Source organism: Falco naumanni, chromosome 15 (genome assembly GCF_017639655.2).
Source record: "Falco naumanni isolate bFalNau1 chromosome 15, bFalNau1.pat, whole genome shotgun sequence".
NCBI lineage: Eukaryota > Metazoa > Chordata > Aves > Falconiformes > Falconidae > Falco > Falco naumanni.
Genome location: NC_054068.1, coordinates 5,683,515 through 5,711,491, shown reverse-complemented (window position 1 = coordinate 5,711,491; position 27,977 = coordinate 5,683,515). Strand labels below are relative to the sequence as shown.

Sequence of the window (27,977 nt, the reverse complement as noted above, 5' to 3'; positions counted from 1 at the left end):
CAGTGTCTGACAAAGCTGGCAAACTTGTTGATGTGCTGCTTAATCTCAGAGAAAGTTCTTCTAATTATCAATTCAATTTCTGTAATTCTCATTAAAACATTGCAGACAGCAAATATCTTGCAGCTTTTATAGCCTATTATTTGTAATTTCTACACATTGAAATTTGAAGCACTACAAACATGCCATCAATTTGATGCAATATATTAATGTACTTCTGTACATTAATGCCCTTTATCTGCCCACTTTAGTTACTTGGAAAAGCAAGACTAACTATGGATTAATTGTGTGTCATTAGTGTGTTGTCCTGGGGGAGTTTGAGCAGTTCATAACCTTTTCTCTCAGGATACATTTATTTCATCCCCTGCTCCCTTGCAGTGAAGAAAGTTAAAGCATGTTCAGCCCAGGAAGCGCACAAATGCAACAGTGACAATGCACATATAAATAGGAAAGGATGGGACAAAATAAACATGTTGCATAATTCTGAATAGAAAATCAGAGTGGGCTTTCTGAAAAAGTGTAAGCAGCAACCAGAGATGATTCCAGCTTTGAAGTAGCAGAGCCAATAATGAATATTGAATACTTCTGGCTTCCTTGAATTATGAGGAAAAAGGAGCTGATAGGATCAAATCTGAAAAAAAATCTGTGTGCTTGTCATCCATTAGAGGGCATACACTGTGTTCTCTAGGGCTCTGTCCTGTTCAGCTTTAAATGTAACAAATCTTGAGAGGCCTCAATCATCTTCATTAGCAGAATGTTCAGCCTAACAGGTCTAACTGGGGAGAAGTCTCCTTTGATAGTCAAGTCCATCATGGTGTCACAATGAACCCTACCCAATGCCAATTTAAAAACAGGAGCGGCAGCAGAACATTTAAAAAAACTTTTAAAGCTTCTTAAAAACCTTCCAAAGCAAGCAAGTGTTCACACACAGTCCACTACAAACTGGACCAAACCAAAATTACCTGTTCTGCCTCTGGCACTGAAGTGTTCGCAGCTCTGATTTCTACAGAAGCTTTAAGAACATTGCTCACTGCATTAAATATATAGTTGGCTGTGTCCTTTAACTTCTGATCATCTCTGCTGTCCTCTGTGTTTACAGTGAGCAAGGAAGCACTGACATCTTTTAGAGTGTTGCTAGCTTCCACCTGCATTGGAAAACAAGGTGAAAAGTTTATATGTGTTGGTACTACAAATGACAGAAGTGACACTTGTGTCATTTAGTGAGTGTTGCAATGTGAGAAATCTCATGGGACTGTTTGTGGCTAATGCTGTTTTTACTATAATTATTTGTGCTGGGGTAATACATCACATGCTAATAAAGATGATATACTAGATGATATACAGACCTGAAAAATGCAGCCTGCTTTACAGATTTAATCCATGAAAGAGATGAATAACATCTAAAGGAAGCTTGTCTGTCAAACACCGGGCAAGAATACAGTTTAGATGTACAGCAATGTAGTAAATTAAGTTATAATTTTGGGTCGTGTGTCCAATAAATACCAGCATATTGTCAAGTGCATGTGCATTTCAGTCTTTGTTTCCACAGACCCTGCTGGATTACCAGCAAGTAATATAATACCTTTGGCCTTGTGCTGTGCTAAGTGCCAAAGGAGAATGTTTTACAATTTTTATTTAGTTCCCAAATGCAGCCAGTGATTGCTTTGTGATTGTGAAAGCACTGGCCAACTTTTAGCCCAGGACAGTGAGGGAACCAAGCAAATTCATCGCAAGCGTGGACATATCTATTCCCACAGTCTGAAAATGCTTAGCAGCCTTACTGTAGGGTGAGTGCTGAATCTGAGCTATGCTCTTGTCTTGCCAAAGCTAACCACATACTGCTGAAATGGTCCCAAGCCATTGTCTGGCTGCAACTGTATAATACATCAGAAATCAGGACAGCTCTTTTTATTGCCAGCATATTTGGGAAACTTCCCCAGTGACAGTTTGCTCTGTCCGCCCATGTGCTCACTCCTTATGCATAAATAGCATCATCTACTAATAATGTCATGCTGCCAGATAAGATTCAAGAAATATGTTTGTGAGGCCAATCTGAACATTTGTGCCCAGTTCCTGTGGGTGCTGACATGTTCCTGCCTCACTGACAGCTTGCCTGTGTGCATTTTGCAACAGTGCATGGATCATGGACAAATGGATCTGGGCAATTCTAGAAAAACCCTCCTGGACAGTTTTTCTTCAGGATTCTAAGAGTGTTTTACAAGATAAAACATGCATCCAAACATGCCTCTGACTAAAAGTTAAAGTTTCTCTCTTTAAAATGTTTCATAAAAAGTAACGGGCCGTATGGTCATAGCCCAGATTGTAGAGGTTGCTGAAACATTATCTGTGACTCCAGCTTCTCTTACTCTAAACAGCAAAACGTGTTCCCTTCTGGTCAAAATACAGATGCTGGTACAGTGAAAAAACGGGTAAGAACAGATAACTGTAAAGCACTGAAGCTCTTACAAGGTCAGTGGGGTGCAATAGAGTCTATACTGTTAAATTGCTTCTTACCTGTGCCGAGACAGACAGCTCTTCACTCCTGTAAGTGATTTCTTGCAATACTTCTGACATTTTAAGAGCAGTCTGCATAGATGTTACGTTAACAACAGAGAGAGTTGTCAGCATCAGCCCTCGGAGCTTGGGATGAAAAGGGATAATTAGGAAAAGGAATAACATGCTAATTAGAACTGTGCAAGTAGTGCTGTATATTGGCAGCCAGGTTTGTTGTAAATTATGTGGTAGAGTAAGACTCCACAAGAAGGATCATTTGAACTGATACTAGGTCTACTGACAAGATGCCACTTGCCTTAGTAACTGTATAATCATGACTTTTATGTTACCTCCCAGCAGAGACAATTTATACACTTAACAGCCATTAATTGCAAGGAGAGTTACTTGTGAGAATTTGTACTAATGTATGTGAATTACTGTATAAATGCCAGTTCCAGAGAAAGTAGAGCCATGTATGACTGATGTTACTCAAATGATGAATCATAATTGAAGGATACATTGCATTTCTCTAGATCTTTTCATCAGAGGCACTCAAGACACTCAAAGCAGTGTACAAATAAAAGCTTGTAACTGAAACCTAAGCTGGTAGCTGAAATGAACAAACTAAAATTATCTGCCATCTAGTACTTTTTGGGAAATTTAGATAAGATATTTACCCACAGGAGAGGCCATTTTATTAATACTTAAATTGTGGAAAATCAGATTAATTTTAAGTTTCAAACCACTGTCCAAATTAGTTTAAAGTAATGTAATAACAATTGAGAATGAATTATTTTACTGATGGATGACAAAACAAATTATTTATGTGGGCAAATACTGAAAAATAGCTGAAACCTGTGCCAAACACTGAGACAGATGCTAGAAACTTGAAACCTCCATTGATCCCAGGTGGTGATATATGAGCTTTTTATTACTTGGGAGCTGTCAAAGAATATGAAGACTCCATTATATTGCATTGTACTGAAAGACAACATGTGTCTGGCTGACCTCTTTTCGCATGTTCATCTGTAAAGATACGTTTAAGCTTTCCTCTTGGGTCTCCTGATTAAGGACAGATGTCACTGACTTATACAGCTGGAAAAGACTCATGCTGCTGTTCCCGTCTTTTAGGATAGTGTTTGCTTTCTCGGATACAATAGCTGGCAGGGTCAGGTTCCCATCGATCATATCTGCACGTCCAACCTGATGAAGAAATCAGATATGCTTAACATTGCCAACGCTGTTATAATTATCTTTGAACGGCTTCCACGATCATCTTATTGACAGCCTAGCTAGAGTGGGACAGAAAACTTTGTGTTCCTAGTTTTTATTGGTTTGTTTTTAGTAGATAAGGATCTCCTTACTGGAGCAGTAGGGCAGAAGCAGGAGTTTTCTGGGGCTTACACAGAGGAACTCCAGAGTAACTAAATACAGCTTATGCTTCCCAATGTCCAAATAGATCATCTTTTAAACTTCTGCCTTAGAAAAAGGATAGTGAAAAATTCTTTTGACTACCTTGAGTCCACAGAAAATAGTTTCTCTTAGATAGGAAAATTGCGATTATGGCACATTCATAAGGAAGTAATACATATAAAACAGGAAGAAGCTCCAAAAGTGAATTGTGGGTTAGGTATCATCTTGAGAGTTTTTGAAAGAAAGTAATTCTACTGTGTACCTTCACAGAAGCATTAGTTTGAACTGTATCACCAAAGTTGTTGCTAACAGTAATTGTCATATGTAAAATGAAATTATTTTCCTCTTCCCCAAGTGGAAGATAAACTGGGAAGAGTTCAGGATCCGGGCCACAGTCCAGCAGAGAATCTGAAACAAGAAAGAGGGGGTCACCTACCAGCATCACACAGAAACCTCCTATCCTCTAAGAACAGGGGACTCTGGGCTTGCCCTGTGCAGGCCTGATTGACTTTTTAGTCTCCCTGGGGAGCAGAACGGGTTGTGCCTTAGCAGTAACAGTGCTTGCTAGAAGCACTGAGAAGCAGTTAGCCAAACAGTTCACCTCAGGACTTACTGGAGTTCACATAGAAGCAGTACGTGAGCTGCCTGTTGTGACTGGATTGGCATGAATCTGCCAAGCAAGGAGTGCTGCAGGAGACCGCGAACGTGGCGAGCACGGATCCCTGCTCGGGAGACACAGCACAACGGGGGATCTCGGGTGGAGGCACGGTGCTGACAAGGTATGTCTCCTCCCCGTAGCTAGACTGAGTCATTGCTGGGAGTGGAGAGAGCAGAACGTCAGCAGTAATCCTGCCCTGGCAGCACTGATCTTCAGACATTAATTTTATCTACGTAACAATGATGCTGTTTGCTCAGGCACCAGAAACATCAGTCTGGGCCTAAATCAGAAGTGAAATCCTGCTACTGAACAAGCCATAAGAGGAGAACTATTAAAAACATGGTAGTGTTCACGCTATAAAACAAAGCTGTATTATTTGATCAAGCATTTAGCATAACTTCATTTCAGATGAGCCTTAACAAAGTTATAAACAGCCTGGAGTAAGATAACTGAATTATTCCTGCTGTGCAACAGCCCAGAACAAACTTAGCTCTTAATTATTTTAAAGAACACACATGTAAAGTAACAGATCTCAACTTGTGGACTAATGTAACTTCATATTTGTCAGTGAGGCTATGTGTGTGTAACATCAGTGTGATGTCACGATGGCAGAGACTATCTTCAAGGAGTCTGAAAAACCCTGCTTGCCCCTACCTGTTACTTTAATCTGAAAAGCTTCTCCCTGTGATTGCAAGAAGGAGCTGTTCATTTTCAACATGGATGTGTTGCTTTGAAGCAATTCCAAAGAGTTCTGCCGGAAACCACTCAGGCCACAGGCTAGAGGGAGGGCTGTAGACTGGAAAAAATCAGACAGAAAAGACAACATGACTGTAGAGGCTCTTTGCTTTGATTTCTGTTGTGATTTATCAGGAGCAGGTTGGCAGTTTCGTGCCCTTCATTATAACCCCTCCCAAACCAGGCACCCCTTTGTCTTGGTCTTCACTATTATTTTCAAAGTGTCCATTTGACAAAGTGTCACTCTGAGGCCACGTGGCTTGCCCTCGAGATGGATGTTTATTTTTGTGTGTGCTGTTTTTCTGATGAATCCGATGCTCTCACCTTGCTTTGGAATGTGTTATCTAAATACCAGCTGTAATATATGGTCTGGGAGTCCTTCTGTCCAGAGACACTCAAAACAACTTCACCACTAGCATTCACTGGCTTGCAGTTTGCCTCACACCTGTAAGGAATTAAGAGGGTAGCTACAGGTAGTAACTGTACGAGATGTCATAGTCCTTGATGTTGATTGTTTTACTGTCTTTTGATGAAAATCTGCAAAGCCCTGCAAAATGAGACAGGTGACACATGACCCACAAGCAGTGAAATACTTAATTTTAAAGCAAGAGATTTAGGAACCTTCATCTCCATTTTCAACATGACTGAGGCCCAGAACCCGCAAACTTTTTATGTTGCAAAACTGATCCAGGCTGTCAAATGAAGCCTGCTTCTATTTAAGCTCCTGAAATTATTATATTAATAGATCATTGAAATGCCACTGCTCTTTAATGAGGCACTGGAGTTTTGAAGAGCAGGTGTTTTAAGGTGATAATGTGTATCTGGGTGTCTAGTAGAAGTTTTGGACATATCTTACAGTTTTGTAAGGTACAGGTTTGTGTATGGAAATCTCCAACATTGAAAAGATGTAATGGGGTCAAAAACCCTAAATGGCCTTGGGAAGAATATTATTCAGTTTATAAAAGGATTATGTTCAGAAATGTGGACTGGAAAATGCAGCAAGGCCCATTTTGTCTGTAATTCCTACGATGGTAAGGTATAAATAGATTTACAGTTATAAGTATGTTATCACTTTATTATAATTATTATTAGTAACTGTGGCCTTCGACTATGTGTGTGCAGTAATAACATCAACCAGTGAATACTAGGGTTTAAAAACAGACCTGATTTCCAGTTGCAGTTCTTGTTTTGCAGTCACATAGAGACATTGCTCATCCTGCCTCTCTTCATTGCCGTGGTTTCGGACTGTAACCCTGACAGTCACTGCTGACTTTGGAGGAGGAAGGCAGGAAGGTGGGATTTGCACTTCACTTTGGTTGGTTAGGATTGTCTGTTGCTGCACACATTCTTTCCATGCTGGCCAGCAAGCTCCTGCACAAACATTTCCTTTATAATTAGGATATTCGTAACATCCCATGTCTCTTATAAAGGAATTTCCTGCCGTAGATTTCAAAGAACTTTACAGAGCTGACAAGTTTCCTGAACCCACTTTAAAGAGTGGGTAATCAGAGTTCAGAGTGGAGATTGGCTTTTTCAAAGTAATATATGAGGTCAGGGATAAATATGGGGATAGAACACAGATGTCCTGAATCTCAATCTAGTTTTCAGCCATAAATGTTTTGCATCACATTTAATGCTAATTATTGCTGTTTTATTGAGACACATGTACCTTTCAAATGCCTAACTAGGTAAGTCACTTGGGATTAGTTCTTGGCTGCGAGGGTGAGAGGGCTTAGGACAGGTAGATCTTGAAAAAGTGAAACATTTGGGAAAAGACAAAACTGAGTACTATGCCATATTGTATACCATAATTAGTTTGGTGTTAAAACCAGGGTAAGGTAGAAGGACATTCTTCATGTACAGTGAATGGCAAACTTTAAAGCCAGAGAGTAAACCATCTTTAGTCAGATTTTCACCACTTGATCTGACATGACAGTGAGCTTGTTGCTCACCAAATAGAATTTGGTGGAAAAAGTTGAGGAAATGCACATACCACAGGACCAGAGAAAACTGGAATTATTGTTGTTGTCTGACCAGCCAAGCGTAACAGTTGTGAAAGGATCCACGTGGCGACTTGGTTTAATATATATTTTGTATTTTCTTTTGTGATCCTAAATAATAAGTAAATGTATCAGTCAAGACAGGAGCATGTACAAACACCTATGTATCTTGCTTCTTTATAATGAAAAAGGTCTGAAATTTTAGACCCCAAATCACTGTGTGCAGCTCAGTTTAAACTATCTCCCTGATCAGTTGTTGCACGGAACTAGAAGCTATGGGAATAGAAGTGGATGGCACAGAGAAATTTGTGGCAAAATACTTCCAAATGTGGGAGTGGCTTAGGAGCACAACTCCCCTTTTCAAAACTAATGCAGGTATTTAGGAAACTAGTTCATACTAATTTTCCACTTCTGGACCAAGACTTTTAACCCTTGAACAATCATTTGTCCTCCAGTACACCTTTCAATACATGCCTTTTTTTATTTGAAGTGGATGCATTATGGCTATAGGTAAAGAGAAGGAGGCAGTAGCTGAATGCAGTGGGTTTGCATGGCAAGGGTTTGGTGGCGGGGGGGGCTACAGAGGTGGTTTGTGTGAGAAGCTGCCAGAAGCTTCCCCCATGTCCGATGGAGCCAATGCCAACTCGCTCCAACATGGGCCTGCTGCTGGCCAAGGCTGAGCCCATCAGCGACGGTGGTAGTGCCTCTGTGATACATATTTAAGAAGGGGGGGAAAAAAATAATCTGTGCCAGCAGAAGCACAGAGTGAGGAGTGACGATATGTAAGAGCAACAGCTCTGCAGCCCCCCAGGTCAGGGCAGGAGGGGCTCCAGGTGCCCAGAGATTCTATGGCAGCCCTTGGTGAAGCCCACGGTGAGGCAGGCTTTGGTGGGTACCCGGCATTCAGCCAGGGTCAAACCACCACACTGAATTTGTCTCACTGTGCAACAAACTGTGATAAACTTAGTTTTGAATTAAATTTCTATTCCTTTGATGCAATATATTCTCACAGGCAATCTGTAAAGCATGATACCTTCTTGTGAAGCAGTACGTCTCCTATAGCAGACATCTATCTGCTAGTGTTACAGTTAAAAACTAGACCTCTAAGTTGATAATAAAATATTCTACCTGGCAATTTTATTATTTAAATTTATGCAGTTGCTAGCAATTGGTGTATCATTAGTTTCCCAGTTTATGGTAAACTGGAAATGTCTTCTTTGCAAAGTAACTTAAATATTCCAATACAGAAGCAGAAAACATGTAGAAACAATACAAAAATATAATAAACTCTGCTTGGAGGATAGCCCCTCAGAGAGTTTTGCATGAGTCAAGTAGATAAAATAAAAATTCATCAAAGCACATTTCAACTTCCAAAACTGAATCACTGTGAAAACTTAATTTTCTCTAATCGTGAAATTGTTACTTGCAGGCCTTTTATGAATCCTAGATTGAATGCTTGTAAACACATTTGTCTCAGAGACTTTTGGTGTATGTTTTATGTTAAACCATATGGGTCACAGAAAATCTAGTCCATAATCTAGTATGTTACAAATACTTCTTTTCAATATCTCATGCAGCACTTTTACTGGTAAGAAACATTTCTAAGCATTTAAATTTTAAAGGAAGTTCCTTAAATAATACTTACATTTGTCTTTTGGGTATTTGTTTTGGAGCTGCCTTCTTCCTTAGCAGAATCTGTTTAATACAAAACAAAGCAGAATATTTTAGTGCTACCTGTAGAGCTTTCGGAGATGCTCAGTGAATATGACTCAAATACACAGGGTTTAGCTACCAACAGTCTGACAGATAGGGCTGTAACAGACTGAAATTGTAACAAGCTAGTCACAACCTACAAAGAAGGTGATCCTGATTCTTCAAACATGATGAAGATGGGCTGAGAGAGCTGGGGTTGTTTAGCCTGGAGAAGGCTCTAAGGAGACCTTATAGCAGCCTTCTAGTATATAAAGGTGGCCTGCAGGAAAGCTGGAGAGGGACTTTTTACAAGGGCATGTAGTGACAGGACAAGGCAGGGTGGCTTTAAGCTGTAAAGAGGACAGATTTAGATTACACAGTAGGAAGAAATTCTTTACTGTGAAGGTGACAAAACAGTGGAACAAAGTTGCCCAGAGCAGCTGTGGGTGTCCCATCCCTGGCAGTGTCCCAGGCCAGGCTGGATGGGGCTGGGAGCAACCTGGGCTGGTGGTGGATGTCCCTGCCCATGGCAGGGGGTGGGGCTAGATGGTCTTTAACGTCCCTTCCAACCCAAAACATTCTATGATTACAGGAAATTAAAATTAGTTCATGGAAGGTGATGGAGTTTCATCGATGTCCAAAGAAAAATTAAGGGAAAGCACTGGAAAAGGCTTCATAGGATTAGTACTAAAGTCACTTTATTCCTGGTATAATCTGCTTTTGTAAATGTAATGATGAGCCATCTAGAAGCATTTACTGACAACAATTTATGATACTGCTGTGATGCAATTATTTCCTGGTTTCAGAGCTATGTCCTGAGCCATAAACTTCACTAATTATTTCTAGAACAAATAGCAAATGTGCAATGTGTAACATATACAGAATGATACTATTTTATGACTACTTGAAAGCCAGGGACTCTGCCTTCATCAGGAATAAGCCTTCACAAAAGTTTACAGCACAGTTGCTGGAATGAAAGCAATTACTAGATACAAATCATAAACACTGTGTGAAATGCTGTGATTGCAAAAAGACACTTATGTGGTCAAAACCAGCACTGGCAGATTAATGCAGTTACCTTTTTTGTGAGAACTGTTTGCCAACACAGTGATGAACCCAAGATCCAGACTCATGTTTGAGAAGGCATTCATGGCCGCCACTTTCACTAGGAAAGTACCTAGAGAAGACAAATGGCCAGTTAAGAATACCAGTGGGACCAGTCCATCTTATTTGTGGTATAAAATCTAATTCATACAGAAAATCCTATTAATTTCTTCAAGAGCTTTGTTTTTTTCTGATGACTTTCCACTGCTGAAAGGCTTTTCAAGGAATGGTCTTCCCCTTTGTCTTAGCTTTTTAATAACTCAGCTGTCTTTATTCTAGCGCTTATAATGCTGTTCTTTGTCAGCTGGCTACGGTATTACCACACAGGGAACTAGAGGTGTGCAAATACTGGAGGCCAAATGAGTTTATGCATCTTGAGAGAGCAGATGTCTTGTTTGAAAATTTCTGCCTGAAAGGAAGGGATGTTCAAATGGGTATAGGGAGACCCAATAAAACTTGTAATATTTAATAATTTTAAAACATAAAACGAAATCATAATTAGCTTGTAGTGTTCCTGCTTTGGCATGGGATTTGTATAGTTCATTAAAGGAGGAAACTTTTTTATCTTCTGCCACTGAATTAACTCTTAAGGACAATCTCCCTAACCTACATTTTAAAGGCTTTGATTTCTTAATAATGGAAAGAAAAAATTACTAAAAAAACTTTTTCATAAGTAAGTCCAACAAAAACTACATGTTGGACACCAATGCACAGAGAAGCTTTCCTTTTCTTTGTCATCTCTACTGAGAACTCAGATTATTAATTACTGCAGTGTAAAATGCAGAGGATTGTAAACTTGAAAAGTTATACATATGAACAGACAGTAGGAAAACACTTTGTGATTCAGGAAAATGTCATCATTTGTACTTGAATCAGTTTGTGTCATGAAAATTAAACCCTGGTTCACTATGTCTTTTTTATTGCAAAGATCAGGTGGAGCCTTGCTTTCCGTCTCCATATGGACACTCATTTGCCAGTTAATTTTTTTTAGCTCACTTACAAGTCAATGAGACTGTGCTGCTCATAGTGTTCTGCAGACCCAGTTTGAGCAGTTAGAAAAGCTACCCAATTCACCTGTAATTGTCCCCTACCCCAGGATGCTGTGACTGTATGTGAACTCCTCTACTCAGCTGTGTCTTGGAAATACAGATGTCAGCATGCTGTACCTTCAGAGTGCACGGGGATGATGTATGTTCGAGGTTCCCCATGAGGACCATCTTCTTTATGAGAGTGAGTTTCATTACATCCAGTCACCTCAAACTTCAGCTGATCTGGGGCACCATGAGACACAGAGACATTCACCTCCAAATTCTCCCCCAGGTGCAGGGTGTGAGAAGCTAGTGCAGCCTGAAGACCAGATACTGGCTCAATGAAGTGAACAGCAATACGCTCAGAGATCTCCATTGCAGTTGTGTTGCTGGATGCTCGGATTTCCAGCTGATGTATCCCTGGGCCCAGCAGCTCCTGAGAGGCACTGTTGAGTGTCAGATTGTGAGGAGCAATTCCTTCCTTTGCACTGGATTCAGTGAGTGTCACATTATCTGCTAATATAATGTAGGTCACTCCACTGCCTGCAAAAAGACAGTTCAAAATTTCTCACAGCTTGTGTAATAGCCCATCCAAATCTAGCGGCTCTGTGCAGCATTTAGGTATGTATAAAGGAGTCATAAGAACACTGTAGCAATGCAGTCATTTTTAGTAAAGTCACTCAAGGTGGTTTTGTGCCCCTTTAGATTCCCTATGGTAGTCTTTCTATCGTGTGTTTTCTGCTGGGACTGTTAAGATAGTCAAGAGAATTCAAACATACACTACTGAAGTTTATTTTTTAAGGATATATGTAGATTCCAGGAACTTGAAGAAAAAATGAAATGTACGCCAGCAAACGTGACCAGCTCAGCACGGGATCCTTTTACCCTCAATCAGAGAAGCATTTCTGTGGATTCCTAACTTTAAATATGGCGATATTCTTACTGGCTTCATGTGGATTTGTGTGACTAAAGTTATGCTCATGCTTTGTCAGCTTTGTTTAGAGGGAAAAAGGGTTTATACTTGGTTTTGGTGTAATAGCTCTGAGAAAGACCCCCTCCAATAGAGCTGAGAGCATTCAATTGCAGCAATGCAACAGTTAGAGGGAAAGCATTCACTAAAAAGGTGACTCGTTTTGCATAATGAAAATCCTGCTTCTATCACATGGGTGGCATAATATTTAGCCTACCATTTAAGTCACGAAAAGTAATTACCGTCACCTCCATTGAGTTCAACTTGAATCCACAACAACTCCCCATACAGTGTACGGCAGTGAGAGCTGTTCCCAGATTCATACTGGCTATAGCACCCAGTAATGCTTAGTTGATCCTCCTTATCCTGTACAGTCACCCTCTTCTGTGCCATCACATGCCATTCACTGGTGGTGCATTCCACAAAAACAGTAAACACTCCAGGAGTCGAATATCTGTATGTGACGTTGCTGACCAGTCTAGAATAGAAAGAGAACAGCTACTTGTTGTGGAAGACTGTCCTGGGAAATCCTTAGCCTTACGTGGGAACAGTGGTCACAGTTCCCAGATTTCTGACCTGACTCAGCTCTCCTGCAATCGCTGTAATCCCACATTTATTTACAGAGACTTTTTAGGGTTGGAGATTGCTCCTTTGTTCCAGCTACAGCGTCATTAAGGTTGTATATCAGGGGTGGTCATTCTCAAAGCGTACCTATACGGGTGGATACATTTTGCTGTAAAGTAGGTAGATTACAGTTCAATAGCATGTGGCATTAGATCTGGTTTGTGACTCGTTGGCTCTGAGCACAGACATGTGACTGTGCATGTTAGAACATGTAACAGTGACCTTAATTCTCTTTCTTTATTTTATTCCTGATTTACCTTCTCCTAGATATATCAGTGGAAGCTGAGGCTCCTCAGCATTTTGTCAGAGCACTCCCTTGCTCTATTTTTTTTTAATGTGCAACTGCTTCTGTACTTGCCCACACAAATGGGCAAAATGTCTCTTCTTGAATCCTGGGTCTGGTGCAGCTCTGGTCATGATAGCAATAAGAGATGAATGGATATGAAATATCTGTGGTAGTTGCTGTTATTACTAACAAGCACAGCAAAATGATGAAAAGAACCTAAAGATACCCTTCTTGAATGACATGCACCATGGAAAGCAAATAAGTGATATTCCTGACACTGTTGTCTCTGAACTCTTTCTGTTCTTATCATGGTACCACCTAGCAAATACAGACAAAGATCAGGATATATCATCCTTGATAACACTTATTTTTCATTAGCAGTTTTAATGAAGACAAAGGTTTCATTCTAACCAGATTTCAAAAACATGCCATGACAAGATCAGACCAGTAGAGGCAATTCCTGTAAGAGTATGTACCAAACTGGACACAGAAAACAGATGAGCATGACCGTGAGCCATTTAGTAGGTGAAGTAAAAGGGCTTCCCACAAAAAGAGCAAGCCTCTGCTTACAGCCAGCAAATGTATCTTACTTAAAAGCTCACTATCAAAGAATTTTTTTTCAAGTTCTTTACAGCTACAGGCCTGTGTCTGTAGCTCTGAAAGAATGTTTACTGTTTCTAGTACGTTACTGCTTTTTGGGTTTCATTCTTCTACTCCTACTTTTCTGGTTGACTCAAGAAGGATTCCATCAGTAAATGAATAAATTTCTAGAGCCATTCTCTGTCTGTCATTCCTAGAAGTAGGACAAAACCTGATTTTTAAATCCAGCAGAAAAATGTTTCATCTTGAGAAGACACAATTTTTATGCAACTAAAGCAAAAGAAAAACTCCAGCTGTTGTATTATTTTAAATGTTATTAAAAAATACTCTTTAAACTTAAGAAGGTAATGCTTGCCTGTTTTTTTTGCAGTTACTGATATGTTTTCAGTAATTTTCTGTCTTAGGTTCGGGAATAAATTCTCTTAGTAAGAAGTAGGAATCACTTGTCATCATAAGCAGAAGAAAGATTGTGGTTGGCAGCTTGACAAAAAATTGTGTATTAATTACAAAACAAGTTTCTGCAGAATCCAAGTATGATCTATTATTAATCAACTTAATGTTTAACATCTCATTTAAGAGACTTGGAGCATCCAATAAAATGCAAGCAGTGAAACTGACTGGTTATCTGATGATACATGAAGGATGTATCTTACGTTAGAGGGTAGTAAGGATCAATAGTGTGGCCATCTCCAGTGCTAATGATACAGGAAAGGTTGCCAGAGTATGGAGAGAGCAGCCAGTTCAAACTGACCATGACATTTTCAAAGACAAAGCACGTATCTGTTACAACCAGCTGCAGACCTGTAAAACATAATGACAGAATTCAATGCCATCGTCTGTCTACATTTCTTGCATCATTCAAATAATTGTCGTCTATTGAAAGCAGGCCTTCTCCAAAACAGAGTTGATACTGATGCTAGTTTGAGTGCATTAGTGGTGCAACAGGGAGCTGATTCTTTCCCATACCTACTGGTTCAAGATTCTTTTGGAACATAATTTCATCTAAGTGTGTTTTATGTGATTGAATTTCCTAGCTTTGTATCCTACCAAAACCCCTCAGGACAGGGAAGCTACATTTTTGTCCCTATTTTCAGTGGTCACTGCTCTTCCAGGTTTTTCACTGAGGATGGAGCAGTGATTTTTAAGATAAATATCAGTGCTTACAGTGTTGCAGCAAAGAGCAGAACAGGCTTTTGGTGTTGACAGCCCCCTCCCACTTACCTTCCTTGCAGTGGTATTGAATAGACAAATAGCTTCCAGAAGCTGGACAAGGATCTCCAAAGAAAGTGCCATCTGCTGCCACCTGGCAGGCCTGGAGACCGTGACACTGGCCTGGAAAGAAGGACCATTTTATATGAACCGGTGGGTTTTGTCTTTGACTGTTGTAACAGCTCGGATGAGAGATGATTAGAGGGAAAACAAGGAGAGAGGGAGCAACACCAGGTGCCTGATGTCTAGACAAACTCCCACGTCACTTTGACTTGTGTTGCTTATTGCCTGGTATTTCTTAGCACCATTCCACTTTACTGGAAAAAAGCTGAGTTAAAGTGGCTAAAAACCCCAAGTTACGTGTTTTGTTTCATTTTGGCTAGAAGCCCAAAGAATCACCATAGAGACAGGCCATAGCCACTGTTCAGTCTGGCAGGCAGCAGAGCCACGTAGGTGCAGCAGGCTGGGTACTCAACACACAGCAGGCAGCAGCAGATCCCTCCTGTCCCCATGGGTGCCAGCCTTTTCGCCCTTCCTGGTTTGGAGTTAGGTTTGTATGGATGTGTTCTCTTCCATCTCTGTCAAACCTAGGGTATCCCATTGAGTTCATCAGGGAATCAGCGTGGCCACATATTTTCTTCACACAGTGAGAGAAACGCCCTAGTTCTCCACTTGCTCCCACTCTCCTCTGAATCTTTGCTTCTCGCAAAGTCCCTCCTTTCCATCCAGCCTCTTCTGGGAACCTCCTACGTCAGAAGTTCTCTCTGATTCCCTTCATTTTAGCAATAATCCACTTTCCCATTCACTAACTCTACTGAAATACAAACTAAAGTATTTTAGGGACCAGGAACTTTGGCACATACTCTATGCTTCTGACAAGCAATGCCATAAGATACTACCTGCTACTTCATCTCTGACACTGATCCAGCTACAGCCTTCATCTGTATCATACTGGAGAGGAGTCTCCGATACACAGTAGTGAGGGGTCTTCCGTCCATAGAAGCTCTCTCCAATTTGAATAACTTCTCCTGATCCACACTGTACAGTGGCATTGTTATTTTCACAAGCAATGCTCTGACCAGATTCTAATAGGAGAGAAAAAAATATTTCTGAAAAATCCTGCTACAGTTGTGAATAACCATTTTTTTAGTTTCCATTTCTTCTCTTTTCCCTTTTAAGCTGAACAATTAATAAAATACAATTTAAAAAAGAACAAAGAATAAAATATTTTCCCTTTTTTAAAATCCAAAGTAATAGATTTCTGGGTTTTACTGCTTTGAACAAAAATTTGAGAATATTTTTTTAAAATAAAAAATTTTGAATTAAAAAGATAAGCTTTTTTTTTTAGGAAAATGCTTAGCATTTATTTGATCTGCAGTACTGGAAGGTTTAAAGTTACTCCTTGCTTCCAAAAGAGCCTTCTGGCAGTGTGTGATTTGCATGATGTTCAGGTAATTGCTCTGGAGAATAGTTTGCATATTAAGTATGGGACCTGTTCCCATTTCTGCTACAGAGACACCTTTGTTCCTGTGTGATATTCGACTGACTTCATTCAGCAGGACTGCTCAAATGAGTAAGGTCATATCTCTAAATGTGTACACCTCATTCTTTGATTAATCTGGGACAGTTAATTATCTTTCAGAATTCTTAGTATCCTGTAGTAATCAGGATACTTAATACCCTGAAGAGAACGATGCAAAAGACTGCTGTCTTTTGGGAGTGTTGCAAAAGAATGTTTTTGTTTCAGCTGTCTCAGGTTTAAATACATTGTCCTCCAGTTGCTGTTTTGATCGTTCCCCTTAAGTAATTTGATTAACAGTGCCAATGTGTGCACACTGCAGTAATTGTGTGCTATTGTTATTTAAAGGCTAAATCTAAGCCTGGCTGTAACTATAGCAACATGATCAGTTTACAGATTAGAGCTCTCTAAATAAGCCTGAAAAATAATTTGTTGTTAAATTCTAATACAGACTATCATCTTGTGCAAATTTTTTTTTGTTCTAGAAATAATAAGAAATAATAACAAGGAAAGATTTTATTTGTGTTGAGAAACACAGATAACCAGGATAGATGGCCAAAGAAAGGACGAAGACAGAACACTCTGGTTGGTGGTTTGTACAGATAGACCTAGTTCATAGATCAAGTAGACAAGTTATCAGGAATGAGAGATATTAAATTCAACTAGTGGTACTATTTGGAGGTACCAACACATTTAATTTGAAGTTTCAAACTGAACGTTACTGCAAACCAAGCCTCACAGTAGCTGTGTGTGAAGGTGTTAAGTATCACTATGCCCATTTTACAGAGACAAACTGAAGCACTCTCAGGTTGTGGGAAGTTCAGGCATTCAACACCTAGAGAAACTTTTTCTTTGGGATATTGGATCTAATTCCTTGCATGCACACGCAAAGCTGCTAAAAGTGGAGTCCACTCTGTTACTGAAATATGTATGTTTATTAATGGACATGGGCTGTAGATACTGAAAACAAGGCTATAGTTGCCTCAATCCTGGGTAGTGATAGATGTGGTGTAGGACATTGTTTTTCATTAATGCAAACACTCTTTGAATTTAATAGTCTTTAAGTCAGATCCTATGATAACAGATGATAATTTCCCTATAAACAGACATTTGTCTACTGTGGTTGTAAGGGAAAAATAATTTTAGTCTGTTTTTGCAAGGAAAATAAGCATAAGGGTTTGTGCTGTCTGCCAATTTCATCTCCCCCAATCATTTTTAATGTTAGTCATCTTCAGCCAGATTTGATGTATAGATATAAAATTCAAAACACCCTAAAATTCCATGAAAATCAATAGCTAGGTAGAAGAGAAGGAGCTACATCAGTGCCTCCATTAGGAGTAGGGATTACAACCTGATGTTTATCTGTTCCATGGTGTGGGATTCAACTGGCCAGCACATAAATCTGGAGCTCTGGAGCACCTGCAGGACTGCCGGGGAGGGAGCTGAGGGAGTGAGAAGTATTTGCAGAGGTGCGACATGCTGGGGAGATGGGAGTGAACTGGGAGTGCTGAGAAGGAAGGTAGGGAGGGGATGTGGAACAGAAAATCAGGACAGGAAACAAAACGTTATTAGTTTTGCTGATTGCTGGAATGACTTGTTAATTATGTCAGAAGTAGTACAGTACTGGACCAAGGCAGCAGCAATTCTAGGGTTTGTGGAAACCTGTACCTGCATACTGGATTCAAAGACTTTTTTTATTAGTGAGTCTACAGCCAAACTGTCCGTCCAGTGCTTATGACCTTTATTCTAGTTACAGTTTAAAATGCCCGGCTGGTGTGCAAAGTACAAGAAACACAAATTCCTCTCGTATCTATATGTTGAATGAGGTGATATTGCCAGCATTTCTTTCCAGGACTGTTTGTTCCAAGTCACAATGTAAGGGACACAATGTCTGAAGATTTTCTGTCTGAGCACTAAAATGCCACCAGGTAGTACAGGTTCTTGTCTGCTTCTTTACCTGGGGAAGCCCTCAAACTTCACCTCATGGAAGGGTTTGAGAAGAAACAAGAAAGACTTGCTCTCACTTTTGCTTACTCCAGGCTGCTAGGAGTGGTGTCTCTTGGAAGCTTGGCTGTATTTTTGCTTCAGTTACAGATGGAAATTATTTTGGCACGTATTTCTGATTAAGAGTATTTTTATAGGGCAGTTATGCAGTTCTCATCTAGCTCAGGTACTATGGTGTTGTGAGAGTTTATTCTTGCAACCATGCTATGGGAGGCACTACTCAAATTTAAACTAGCTAGCTTATGTCCACTGTAGACATGGACTGCTACTCATTTAGGTTCACCCTCAGATCCGTTTCTATTTTGCTAGACCTCTATTGGGAACCTGGACCTTGATGGCTAGTTTGAGCACCTACATCTCCCAGTGATTTCAGGATTCTTCTGTTCTTTAGATTAGATCTTATATCAGCACACTAGAAAAGGAGTACCTGCTGGGGTTATATGGCCTTTTGCTTGTTCACTTTTAATAAGCTTGATTAAGTTATTTTGCAGCCACTTTGAAAGCAACCAGGCAATTTATGGACAGTTGTGAATATGGCATGCTCACTTCTCAGTTTCAGCTATTGTGTATCTTACCAAACTCGCAAATGAAGTCAAATTCCTGGCTGCAATTTTCAGTCACACCCCACTGATACTTGGCATTCTTCAGGATGTACCCACATGTGGATGAGAAGGTAGATGGCTGATCCTTGTACCAGTTACTGTAGCTTATATTTGAAGTGTCCAGCCAAATCATCAACCCTGTGAACAAAGCAATTGTGTCCCCAGTGTTTATTTTCAACTGTAATACAATTACAGAGCCAAAGCCTGCAGAGCAGGACTGTAGCCCTGCTCCTGCTGAAGCAGAGGTGGTTTAGTCTGAATAGGGATCTTCAATTATGTTTTATATTTAACTTGATATTATCATTAAAAGAGACACTACCCCTTCCCCTTGTGCTCCCAACCTCAAGATTCCACCATTTCCCTTGCATCAGATCTTGCAGCATTTCCTAGTGTGATGAATTGTCTCAGCTTGCTCTTCCACTGGAGACCTAACCCAGCACATTTTTTTCACTGGGTCAGCAAGCTGTTCTAATTCACCATGCATTCACACAGCTACAAGATCCAATGGAAAGGGTGACAACAGGCAACTGGGAAGCGAACCAGGCAATTTAAACTTCTTAATATAAATCTGAAGTTACAGCAACAAAAGACAGTAGCTTTTCACAGATGTCTACAGAGAAACTAACTGTGTTTGTTACCATGTCAAGTAATCATCATGGGCTGATACAGTTTTCAAGAAGACATGATTTCAAAATCACCTACCGTCAGTAGTTTGATTCAGCAAGGAGTTTGAGATCAGTCCTATCCACCATTCCTGATCCTCAGCAATATGTTTTTGCAAGAACTCTTGAGTTTCCTCAGTTTCAATAAAGACAAGGTGCCCTCCTCCTCTCTCACACCAGCTCTGGGCACTTGTGAAGGTACGCTGGAGTCTAACAAACTCATAGCATGAATGGTTGAAAGCTACCTGGTACTCTGAGCAAAGGGTCCCTTCATCAACGGTTGCATCGTCCACAGCCAAACATCCTGCAAGAGAAATTAGAACTGCGATCCCAAGCCACATTCTCAGCTCAGTGCCCTGTGTGGCACTCATCTTGCTTATCAAATCACCAGTCTTTCCCCTGCCTTCTTCCAAAGCTTGAGATCTCGTGCTTGTCATGTCATCAGCATTTCTCCTTCCTCCTTGCTGCTTGCAACAACAGCAGCGATAGAACATGGAACAGATTGCTTCTAATATATAATGGCAATTGTGTCTGAGGATACACACAACAAGTGCAATGGCCATTGTAAGGCCCATTGTGTAAATATCTCATTCCATGTGAAGTCAGTTTGAAGACAAGACATCAGAGTATTGCTTTTCTCATGAGCAGAGAAGATAAAGTTGATAGATGCTGCTGCTGAACACATGGGAAAGTGAGATAAAGCTCCTACATCAAAGGCATCATTGTGTGAACATTAAAGCTGGAGGTCTTTACAACAGCAGAGATACAATAGTAAGAATGAGAGGAGAATTAGGGAAATGAGAAACACAAAGAGTTACGAGATGGGAAAACACACAGTGCTCCTCTAGATATATTTAATTGTTTTGGATTGCTTTATTTGTAATAATAGTTGTTTGTTGTGCTTTTGGATGCTAATGCAATGTCTAATTATCATATCATATTCCTACTGCCCACCTGTTTACACGCACACAGGTTAATCTCAGCTGTTCCAAGTAAGCTTCATTTTGGGTGAAATGCTCTCATCATCCCTTACAAGCTAAGCTGCTTAACTGTATAGAGCTACAGTATTTATACCTGCTAGGAGGTAGAGGAGGCCAGAAGTTAAAACTGTGATTTAGAAAAGATGAAAGTATTGCCTTAATCATCAAAACTACTTAGGAGCCCTATGTGCACATTCCAAAGGCTGCTGATGGACTTTGGGAAGCCAGCCCAGCAATACTTAGGAGCTGAAATCCCAAAGTGCTTCTGAACTTCCTTACAAAAAGATACCCGTCAGGTTTACAAGGCCACTGGATTAGCAGAAATAGAGTATAAATAAGGATCTTTAGCTATTGTGATCCCCCTGTCTTTGGCATTAACTCCACTGAATTTGAGGCAATTATTAATTTATAGCACCATAACCTGATGCTGAAAGAACATGCACTCATATTTAGACATGGATCAGTGAGCCAGCTCCTCATCACAGAGGTGCAGGAAGCAGTGATGTTTGGTTGAATTCCCACATTCCAGAAATGCCACCTGGATTGTGCCGTTGAGCTGAAGGTAGTGCACATACCACGCAGTATGCCTGCCCAGCTCTAACTCCAAAGCTTTCTTGCAAACTGAAGTATGCATCCAGTAAACATTTAAGAGTGATCTTCAATCCCAAGACCTTTCTGGACCTCCGGTTCATAGTCACCCTGCCCAGCTGGATAAAGCAGAACTGTGATCAGGGGGTTTGAGATAAAGGCCATGGAAAGTGTTTAATGGGTAGGACAATTGTGGAGGAGGAGAGGAAAGGGGAAGAAAATGCACTGTGATGGAGGGACAGACACTATGCTGGATATCTCCTTTCCCATTACACTTGAAAATCAAGACTTGCCGCAGCTATGGAGCCCTTGGAGCAGATCCCACATTAATTTACGACTGATTAACAGAGAGAGAGGGCTTATGCAGCAGCTGAGATGTGAATATTCAGACTGGGTTTCCTAGCTCAGGAGAAGTCCAATCCATATTCTGATTAGTTGATGGATCTGGCCCAGTCAGTGCCCAGACACCCATCCCCTTCCTGGAAAAGACCATATAACTTTGATTATCAGCTGGTTATGTCGAGGATGTCTGCAAATTAGGAGTCCTTTTTGGGCCTACATACAAAACTTCATAGGCTTTGGCTTGGGAACCCCCAACCGAACTGTTTTGTATTCAAGCTACTGCAAAAGTCAGAGCTGAGGGCAGCTGCTGTTCAGTTAGTTGGCCACTGTACATCTTCGTGACATTTCCTTCAGATTCCTTGCTTCTTCCTGACTTGCCAGGCTTTGCAGAAGCTGGCAGCCAGCCCTCCCATTTTGTTCTTTTAGATATGAGAAACACAGCCTGTTTCTAAAAACATAGGTGTAGCAAAGGAGATGGTAGTTAAATGTATCTGGCTTAGTGATACAGACTGTGCATTTCCAGTAGGTGCCGTTGAGTCACATTTGTGATGAATGGATTCTGTAGCATTGTCCAGTTCTCCCTATGCAACTGGAAATTCGACTACATGAACATACTGCTAAAAACGCGAGAGCTGGAGATGCCACAGGCTATCCTCTGTGAATCTCCTCCAAAGCCATTGAAATTAATGGAAGTCTTGTCTTTGGCTTTGACGGATTTTGAAACAGGCCCTAAAAAAGAACAAATAATGTTTGGAAATGTCTACAAATAAAGCCAAGATCTCCAAGTGAGTCTACTGTTGGCAATTTCTACAGCAGTGTGAATTTTTTTCCTAATCTACGGTTGCTATAAGTAACTCTTCAGCTGCCTGCAGCAGATGGGGAATGGAAGAAAGACAGTTTCCCTCTTCTGCAGTTTGTTGACTTCATATATTTTAGTGCCAGTAAAGCAGTCTGTCAGTTTATTCTGTTTACCACAAGGAAGAGAAAAGCATTTACAGAAAAGAAAATACTGCTTTAAAAGCATCAAAATTAGCCACTGTGGTCCTGAGGAACAGATAAAGTTTCTGAAAGCCCTTTTCACTCATAAGTGAAAAATGGCTTGATTTCAAATAAACAGTGCTCCTTGAATTTACCATGTTGTAAGAAACATGCCTTTTGTATTCTTCCTCAACAGAAAGGCCTTTTTTAAAAATAGCTTTCTTATGCCAGAAGTCTGTATGGAAGCTTCACAATATAATGCTTTTGTGAGGTTTTTGTGGGTTTGTTTTTGGGGTTGTTTTTTTTTTTTTCTATTTGCCTTTGTATATCTTGCTGAATTTAAATAATTTAAATAGTTTAAGAAATTACTTAAATAGTCACGTATGCTGGTGTGCAAGAGACAAAATGGTACACCTTGCTGTATACTCTCATCTTGCATGTTTCAAAAGGCAGTCATGGAAGTGCTTAATTAAACCTCTGTCTTTGCTTCAAGGGGGTGGCTGGCAATTACACTAAGTTCTCCTCTTCTGACTGACCATGGGAGTGTAACTGACCTCTAACAGGTATTGTAAAGCTACTCCAGGAACTTCAGGGAAGCATCACGGAAAATGTCAGTTGTATAGATTTTGGATACACCAAAACCATTCACTTTCTGGGTTTTGTTTGCCTTTTGCACAGTTCTGAAGAACTGAGGCTGGCTCAGAAAAGTCTGTATATAAGCACTGTTCTGAAGGAACTGTGACCCCTTTGCATATAGCCAAAAATTGTTAATCCTTGTTCAGTTACAGCTGTCTGCCTGAAAGGCTCATGGAGCAACCACCCCTACAGCACGTGTTATGTACCAGTGACTTGAACTAAAACGTATTCACCAGCTAAAATAAGCCTTGCGAGGCAATTGTGCTTTGCAAGCTTTGACCAGAAATTCGTGACAAAGCTTTCTCAATATTTTCACACCCTCACTCCAAGCTGCGATAAAGCTATGAATAACTCCTTTGTTTGTGAACTCTCTTGCATCTGTGGGAATAAGTCTTTCATTTTTCGCAGAAATGTTTTAGGGGACCCTACAGATCTCTTAGAGTCCTAACTTGCACTTAGGAGTTACATCAGATGGTGGCCATCAAGAGAAACTTTCTTAAGAAAAGCATTGTGCTATATAAAACATCACAAAAGACAATTATGAGTGATTTATTCCTGGTTTTCAAATGGATCCTTAAAGGTTTATTATTTTTTGTTGTTGTTGTTGTGGGAAGTAGAAGCTATTGAGGTGAAAGAAATCTGAAACGTATTTTCTTTACAATGTTGAAAAGGTGAAGAAATGTTTAAAAAAAATGGTGGTCTACACCTTGATTCAGTAAGGGAACCTTCTAGGTGATGTTCACCACTCCTGAAATTGAACTCCTTAAAACCAGCTCAGTTTCGGTAGCCAAACCTCAAAGTACTCATAATCATTAATTCATTTTTTAAAAATCTAACCTTATATATGTAAATGATAGGACATTTGGAAAGTTTAGCTTTATATGCCTAAATTCTCATAGAATGGGAGACAAGCGCACACAATGCTTATCTAACAACACTGGTAGGCTTACCTTGACACCTTTGCAAATCAGCCTTTCATGCCCCTAATTAGGCACCAAACACTAGGGTGCAATTTTTGAAAAATACAAGCCTGAATGCTTGTTCAACATAACCAATAGCTCTATAGTTCAGGGTTCCCTGTATCCAACTGCAAATTTCTCCATGACCAGCTGCTGCTATTAGGAAAACATGGCTCATTCATAAGACTTTTCTATTTCTGAACTTTGGTGTCCCAGAGAAAAGTCTGTTCCAGAGTTTCACTGGGCTATTGGAGAGCTGGGTGTGCAGACAAGGAGGAGAGGTATGGTGCCACTACTGACTTCAGGGTGGTCCTGATTTGTACCCTAGTACAGATCACAGCTGCATCATGACGGCCTAATAACATCCTGTGATTCAAAAGGCATTGCAGCACAGCAGAATAGCTTGACAGTCTTTGACAGAGGCCAGAAAGTATTAGATTTGAAGAGTTAAGGAAGTGAAGAGCTGCCAATGGGAAGGAATAAATCACACACCCATTCATTTTGGCTGTTGTTCATTTGCCTTGAGGAGGAGCAAGTAAATTTACTCTCTATAGGAGGATATTACCATCTTTACATTCCTGAATATTACTGAATGTAATGTATAGATTTTGTCAGGAACAGAAATATATCTCTGTTCTATGAATTGAGTAATCACATAAATGGAAAATTGATTTATATTACTTTGGATTTGAGGTAGTAAAAAGATTATTTTCAGGAGTCATTAACGTGAGACAAGATCATGAGTGATCCATTTTAGTGTGTCATGTACCCTTCCACAGTGTGCAGAAAAAGGGTACATGTACCCTTCTGCCTCTTGAAAAGACCTGTTCCATTATTACCCGCATAGGCAGGAGGTACTGAGTACCGAGCAGACTATCCAGAAAGGGATGGAAGTACATCTACATCTCCCATCTCTCCAGCTGGCTTTAAAAAAAGTTCAGCTGCCAATTAGTTTAAGAAGGTGGGTCACATGCACGTTTCCTTCCTTGCTGCTCCTTCCTAGGCTGCTTGTCCTGATAGTGAGACTCAGTTATTTGCTGACTGAAAAAGGGTTTGGTTTTGTTGTTGCTCTACTGTCTAATTTTCCATGTGGCAACACAGTGAACTTACCAGTGAGCCCTGCCAAGCTGCAATTTTGATGTTATCTTGTTTAGAAACACAGGGAAAACAATTCTTATCTTTACAGGGTACAATAATTAAACTAGACATTGATACCTGACATGATGGGGTCAGGATAAAGATAAGTAGGAATACATTCAGGAGTTGCTGCTTTGGACATAATTTCTGTTTATAGGATGTATATGGTTACCTTCTGGCACAAACATTGCCCAGATAAGTCCTTGAGGATCTTCTCTTAGGAACTGTCCCTTCAGAAGCATCTAATATTGCCTTTGGGCTTGTAGCTTGACTTTCCTCACCTGCCGCACAGTTGATGCCTCAATACCTCCCTCTTTCTTCTCTAGTTTCCTATGTTTTAGCCTTCCACAGCAGAACTTTGACTGTTGGAAAGAAGAGGATATATGCCCCATAAGTACTTTAATCAAGCTAGGGATATTGATGGCTAGGGTTACCCTTGAATTCACATAGAAAGTAGCAGAACTGGCTGAAGCATCTGCTGACACCTTGTGTTGTTGTGATCACGACTAAGTGGCACAATTTAGATGTGCTGTTGCCTTAATATCTTAAGAGATACTGTTCTGAGGGTGAAAGGTACCTTCTTGGGGTGAAACATCAAGTGGTAGGTACAAATGAACTGAACTTTTCCTACCACGCACAGAGGGACAAAAAGAAAATTGCTTGGATCTGAATCTACAGCCATCACAATTCCACTGGTGTCTGCAGTCACTCCAGATTTCCATAGGCATAAGACTGTCCATTTTTCTTAGGCAGTCCAGCTTCCACCTCTTGTTTATGCTATTTCATTTTCTTACACATTTTTCTTTTGCTTGTTATGAGCTGTTTCTGAGCTTACAGGACATGAAAACAGAGAGAAAAAAAGCTGTGTAACAAGTTGTTTTCATTATTAATGTCTCTTATCAGTAGAGACAACAAACTTACAAAAGAGATCAGCTTCGCAATCCCCATAATGAGAAGACTGGAGGTCCAGCAGTCTCTCTGTTCAGGAGCACTGCTTCTGTGTTCAGCACTCTACGCTCAGATGCCACCTGATTAAAACCAGAAAACAGTTCTTTATACTTTCCTTTTATGTTCTCCCAAAGGTGTACAGTAGGCTAAAAGGTGGGACAATGTGTAGCACCACTAACTTCTGTTACTGTAAATGTCTGTAACACCATTTCTACACCTTCAGTCATGCAAGTGAATGCCAACCTTCATGTTGTCATTCTGCCCACTTGAAAACATACTACTGAACCATATAACATAAATATTAAAACATGTAAATAGTCTTGGGATGTTGAAAGGTGTAGATGAGGTTATAAAAGTCTTATAGTGAGGAAGTTTATGGGGGTAGTGGCTGTTTACTTGTTTGAATGTCTAGTGTTTAAATGTTTGGGCATTTAAATGCTTGGGCATTATGATCAAGTTCAGTCTGGCTGGGTACTAGTATGAGTTATATAGGCTACCATTTCTGCGCCTCAGCGCTTGAAGAGTTTTAATACAAAATTGCATTATATTTTTGTTTAAATAAACAAATTAGTATTTCTGGTGATATGTATTAAAAACATGACTGTATGTTGTGGTTTAGCCCTGGCCAGTGACCAAGTCCCAGGCAGCCACTCACTCACTCACTCCCCCCACAGTGGGATGGGGGAGAGGGTTGGAGGAATAAGAGTGAGAAAACTCGTGGGTTGAGATGAAGACAGCTTAACAGGGAAAGCAAAAGCCACGCACGCAAGCGAAGCCAAACAAGGAATTCATTCACCGCTTCCCATGGGCAGGCAGGTGTTCAGCCATCCCCAGGAAAGCCGGGCTCCATCACGTGTCACGGTGACTTGGGAAGACAGACACCCCAATGCCGAATGTCCCCCCTGCCTCCTCCTTCCCCCAGCCTGTATATACTCGGCTTGACGTCATATGGTATGGAATAGCCCTTTGGCCAGTTCAGCTCTCCTGGCTGTGTCCCCTCCCAACGTCCCGCGCCCAAGAAACTGAAAAGTCCTTCACTTACTATAAACATCACCCAGCAACAACCAAAGCCATCAGCTGCTGTCAGCGTTGTTCTCACACCAAATCCCAAACACAGAGCCACACCAGCTGCTAAGGAGGAAATTAACTCTGTTCCAGCTGAAACCAGGAAAAGTACACTGTGCATCCCTTGAATAACTTCATCAATGAGGAAGTCCAGTTGTGACTACTGGATTCTCTGATTGTGTGAGACTGATGGATTTGCAGTCCATCCATAAAAGAGAAACAGTGAGGAATCAGGCTATTGTGGCTCTGTGTCTCATGTAAATCAAGTTAGTACAATCTGTGGGGTGTTTCTTTAGTTTTCTTGAAACAAAACTCATCATTCTCCTGTTCTCTGTTGGATATCCTGAAGAGCTTTTTCAGTGGAGTTACTGTTGTTATCCACAGGAAAACTGAAACTATAATTTGTCCAAGGCACAAGAATTTGTAGAAAGATTTTTCCTGTTCTCTTAAGCACTGTGAGTGGAAGGGAATTCTGTGCTGTAACTCCAGCTGGCAGCACACTGCACAGAGGACAAGGCATGCCGTCTTGATGATCTCGTGAAGTGAAGATAAGCCATCAAACACACAATAGGTTAGGAAGGGAGGAATAATGTATAAAAAGTGTGTCAGAGCAGTCCACAGCACAAATAATGTTTTATGTAAAATAATTATGTATACTTACAAAAGATCAGTCAGCCTTAAGAAGTGATGTTAAAACATTTTGGGAACAATGGCGATTTAGCTGAAAAAAATGTATTTTAGGGTAACC

At 40.4% G+C, this 27,977-nt stretch overlaps 1 protein-coding gene across 1 annotated transcript in view; it reads right to left on the bottom strand.

Annotated features, from left to right (window-relative positions):
- PKD1L2 (polycystin 1 like 2) overlaps window positions 1-20,171 on the bottom strand; it is a 41,699-nt gene extending 21,528 nt beyond the window's left edge. Inside the window, 18 exon segments of the mRNA XM_040615539.1 lie at window positions 960-1,142; window positions 2,512-2,637; window positions 3,484-3,693; window positions 4,166-4,311; window positions 4,517-4,717; window positions 5,216-5,357; window positions 5,621-5,741; window positions 6,460-6,667; window positions 7,290-7,407; window positions 8,942-8,991; window positions 10,067-10,165; window positions 11,259-11,663; window positions 12,339-12,568; window positions 14,254-14,401; window positions 14,822-14,932; window positions 15,709-15,894; window positions 18,908-19,072; window positions 19,637-20,171. Of these exon segments, the coding sequence (XP_040471473.1) occupies window positions 960-1,142; window positions 2,512-2,637; window positions 3,484-3,693; window positions 4,166-4,311; window positions 4,517-4,717; window positions 5,216-5,357; window positions 5,621-5,741; window positions 6,460-6,667; window positions 7,290-7,407; window positions 8,942-8,991; window positions 10,067-10,165; window positions 11,259-11,663; window positions 12,339-12,568; window positions 14,254-14,401; window positions 14,822-14,932; window positions 15,709-15,894; window positions 18,908-19,072; window positions 19,637-20,171 (3,384 nt within the window).
- Between the last annotated feature and the right edge of the window lie 7,806 nt (window positions 20,172-27,977).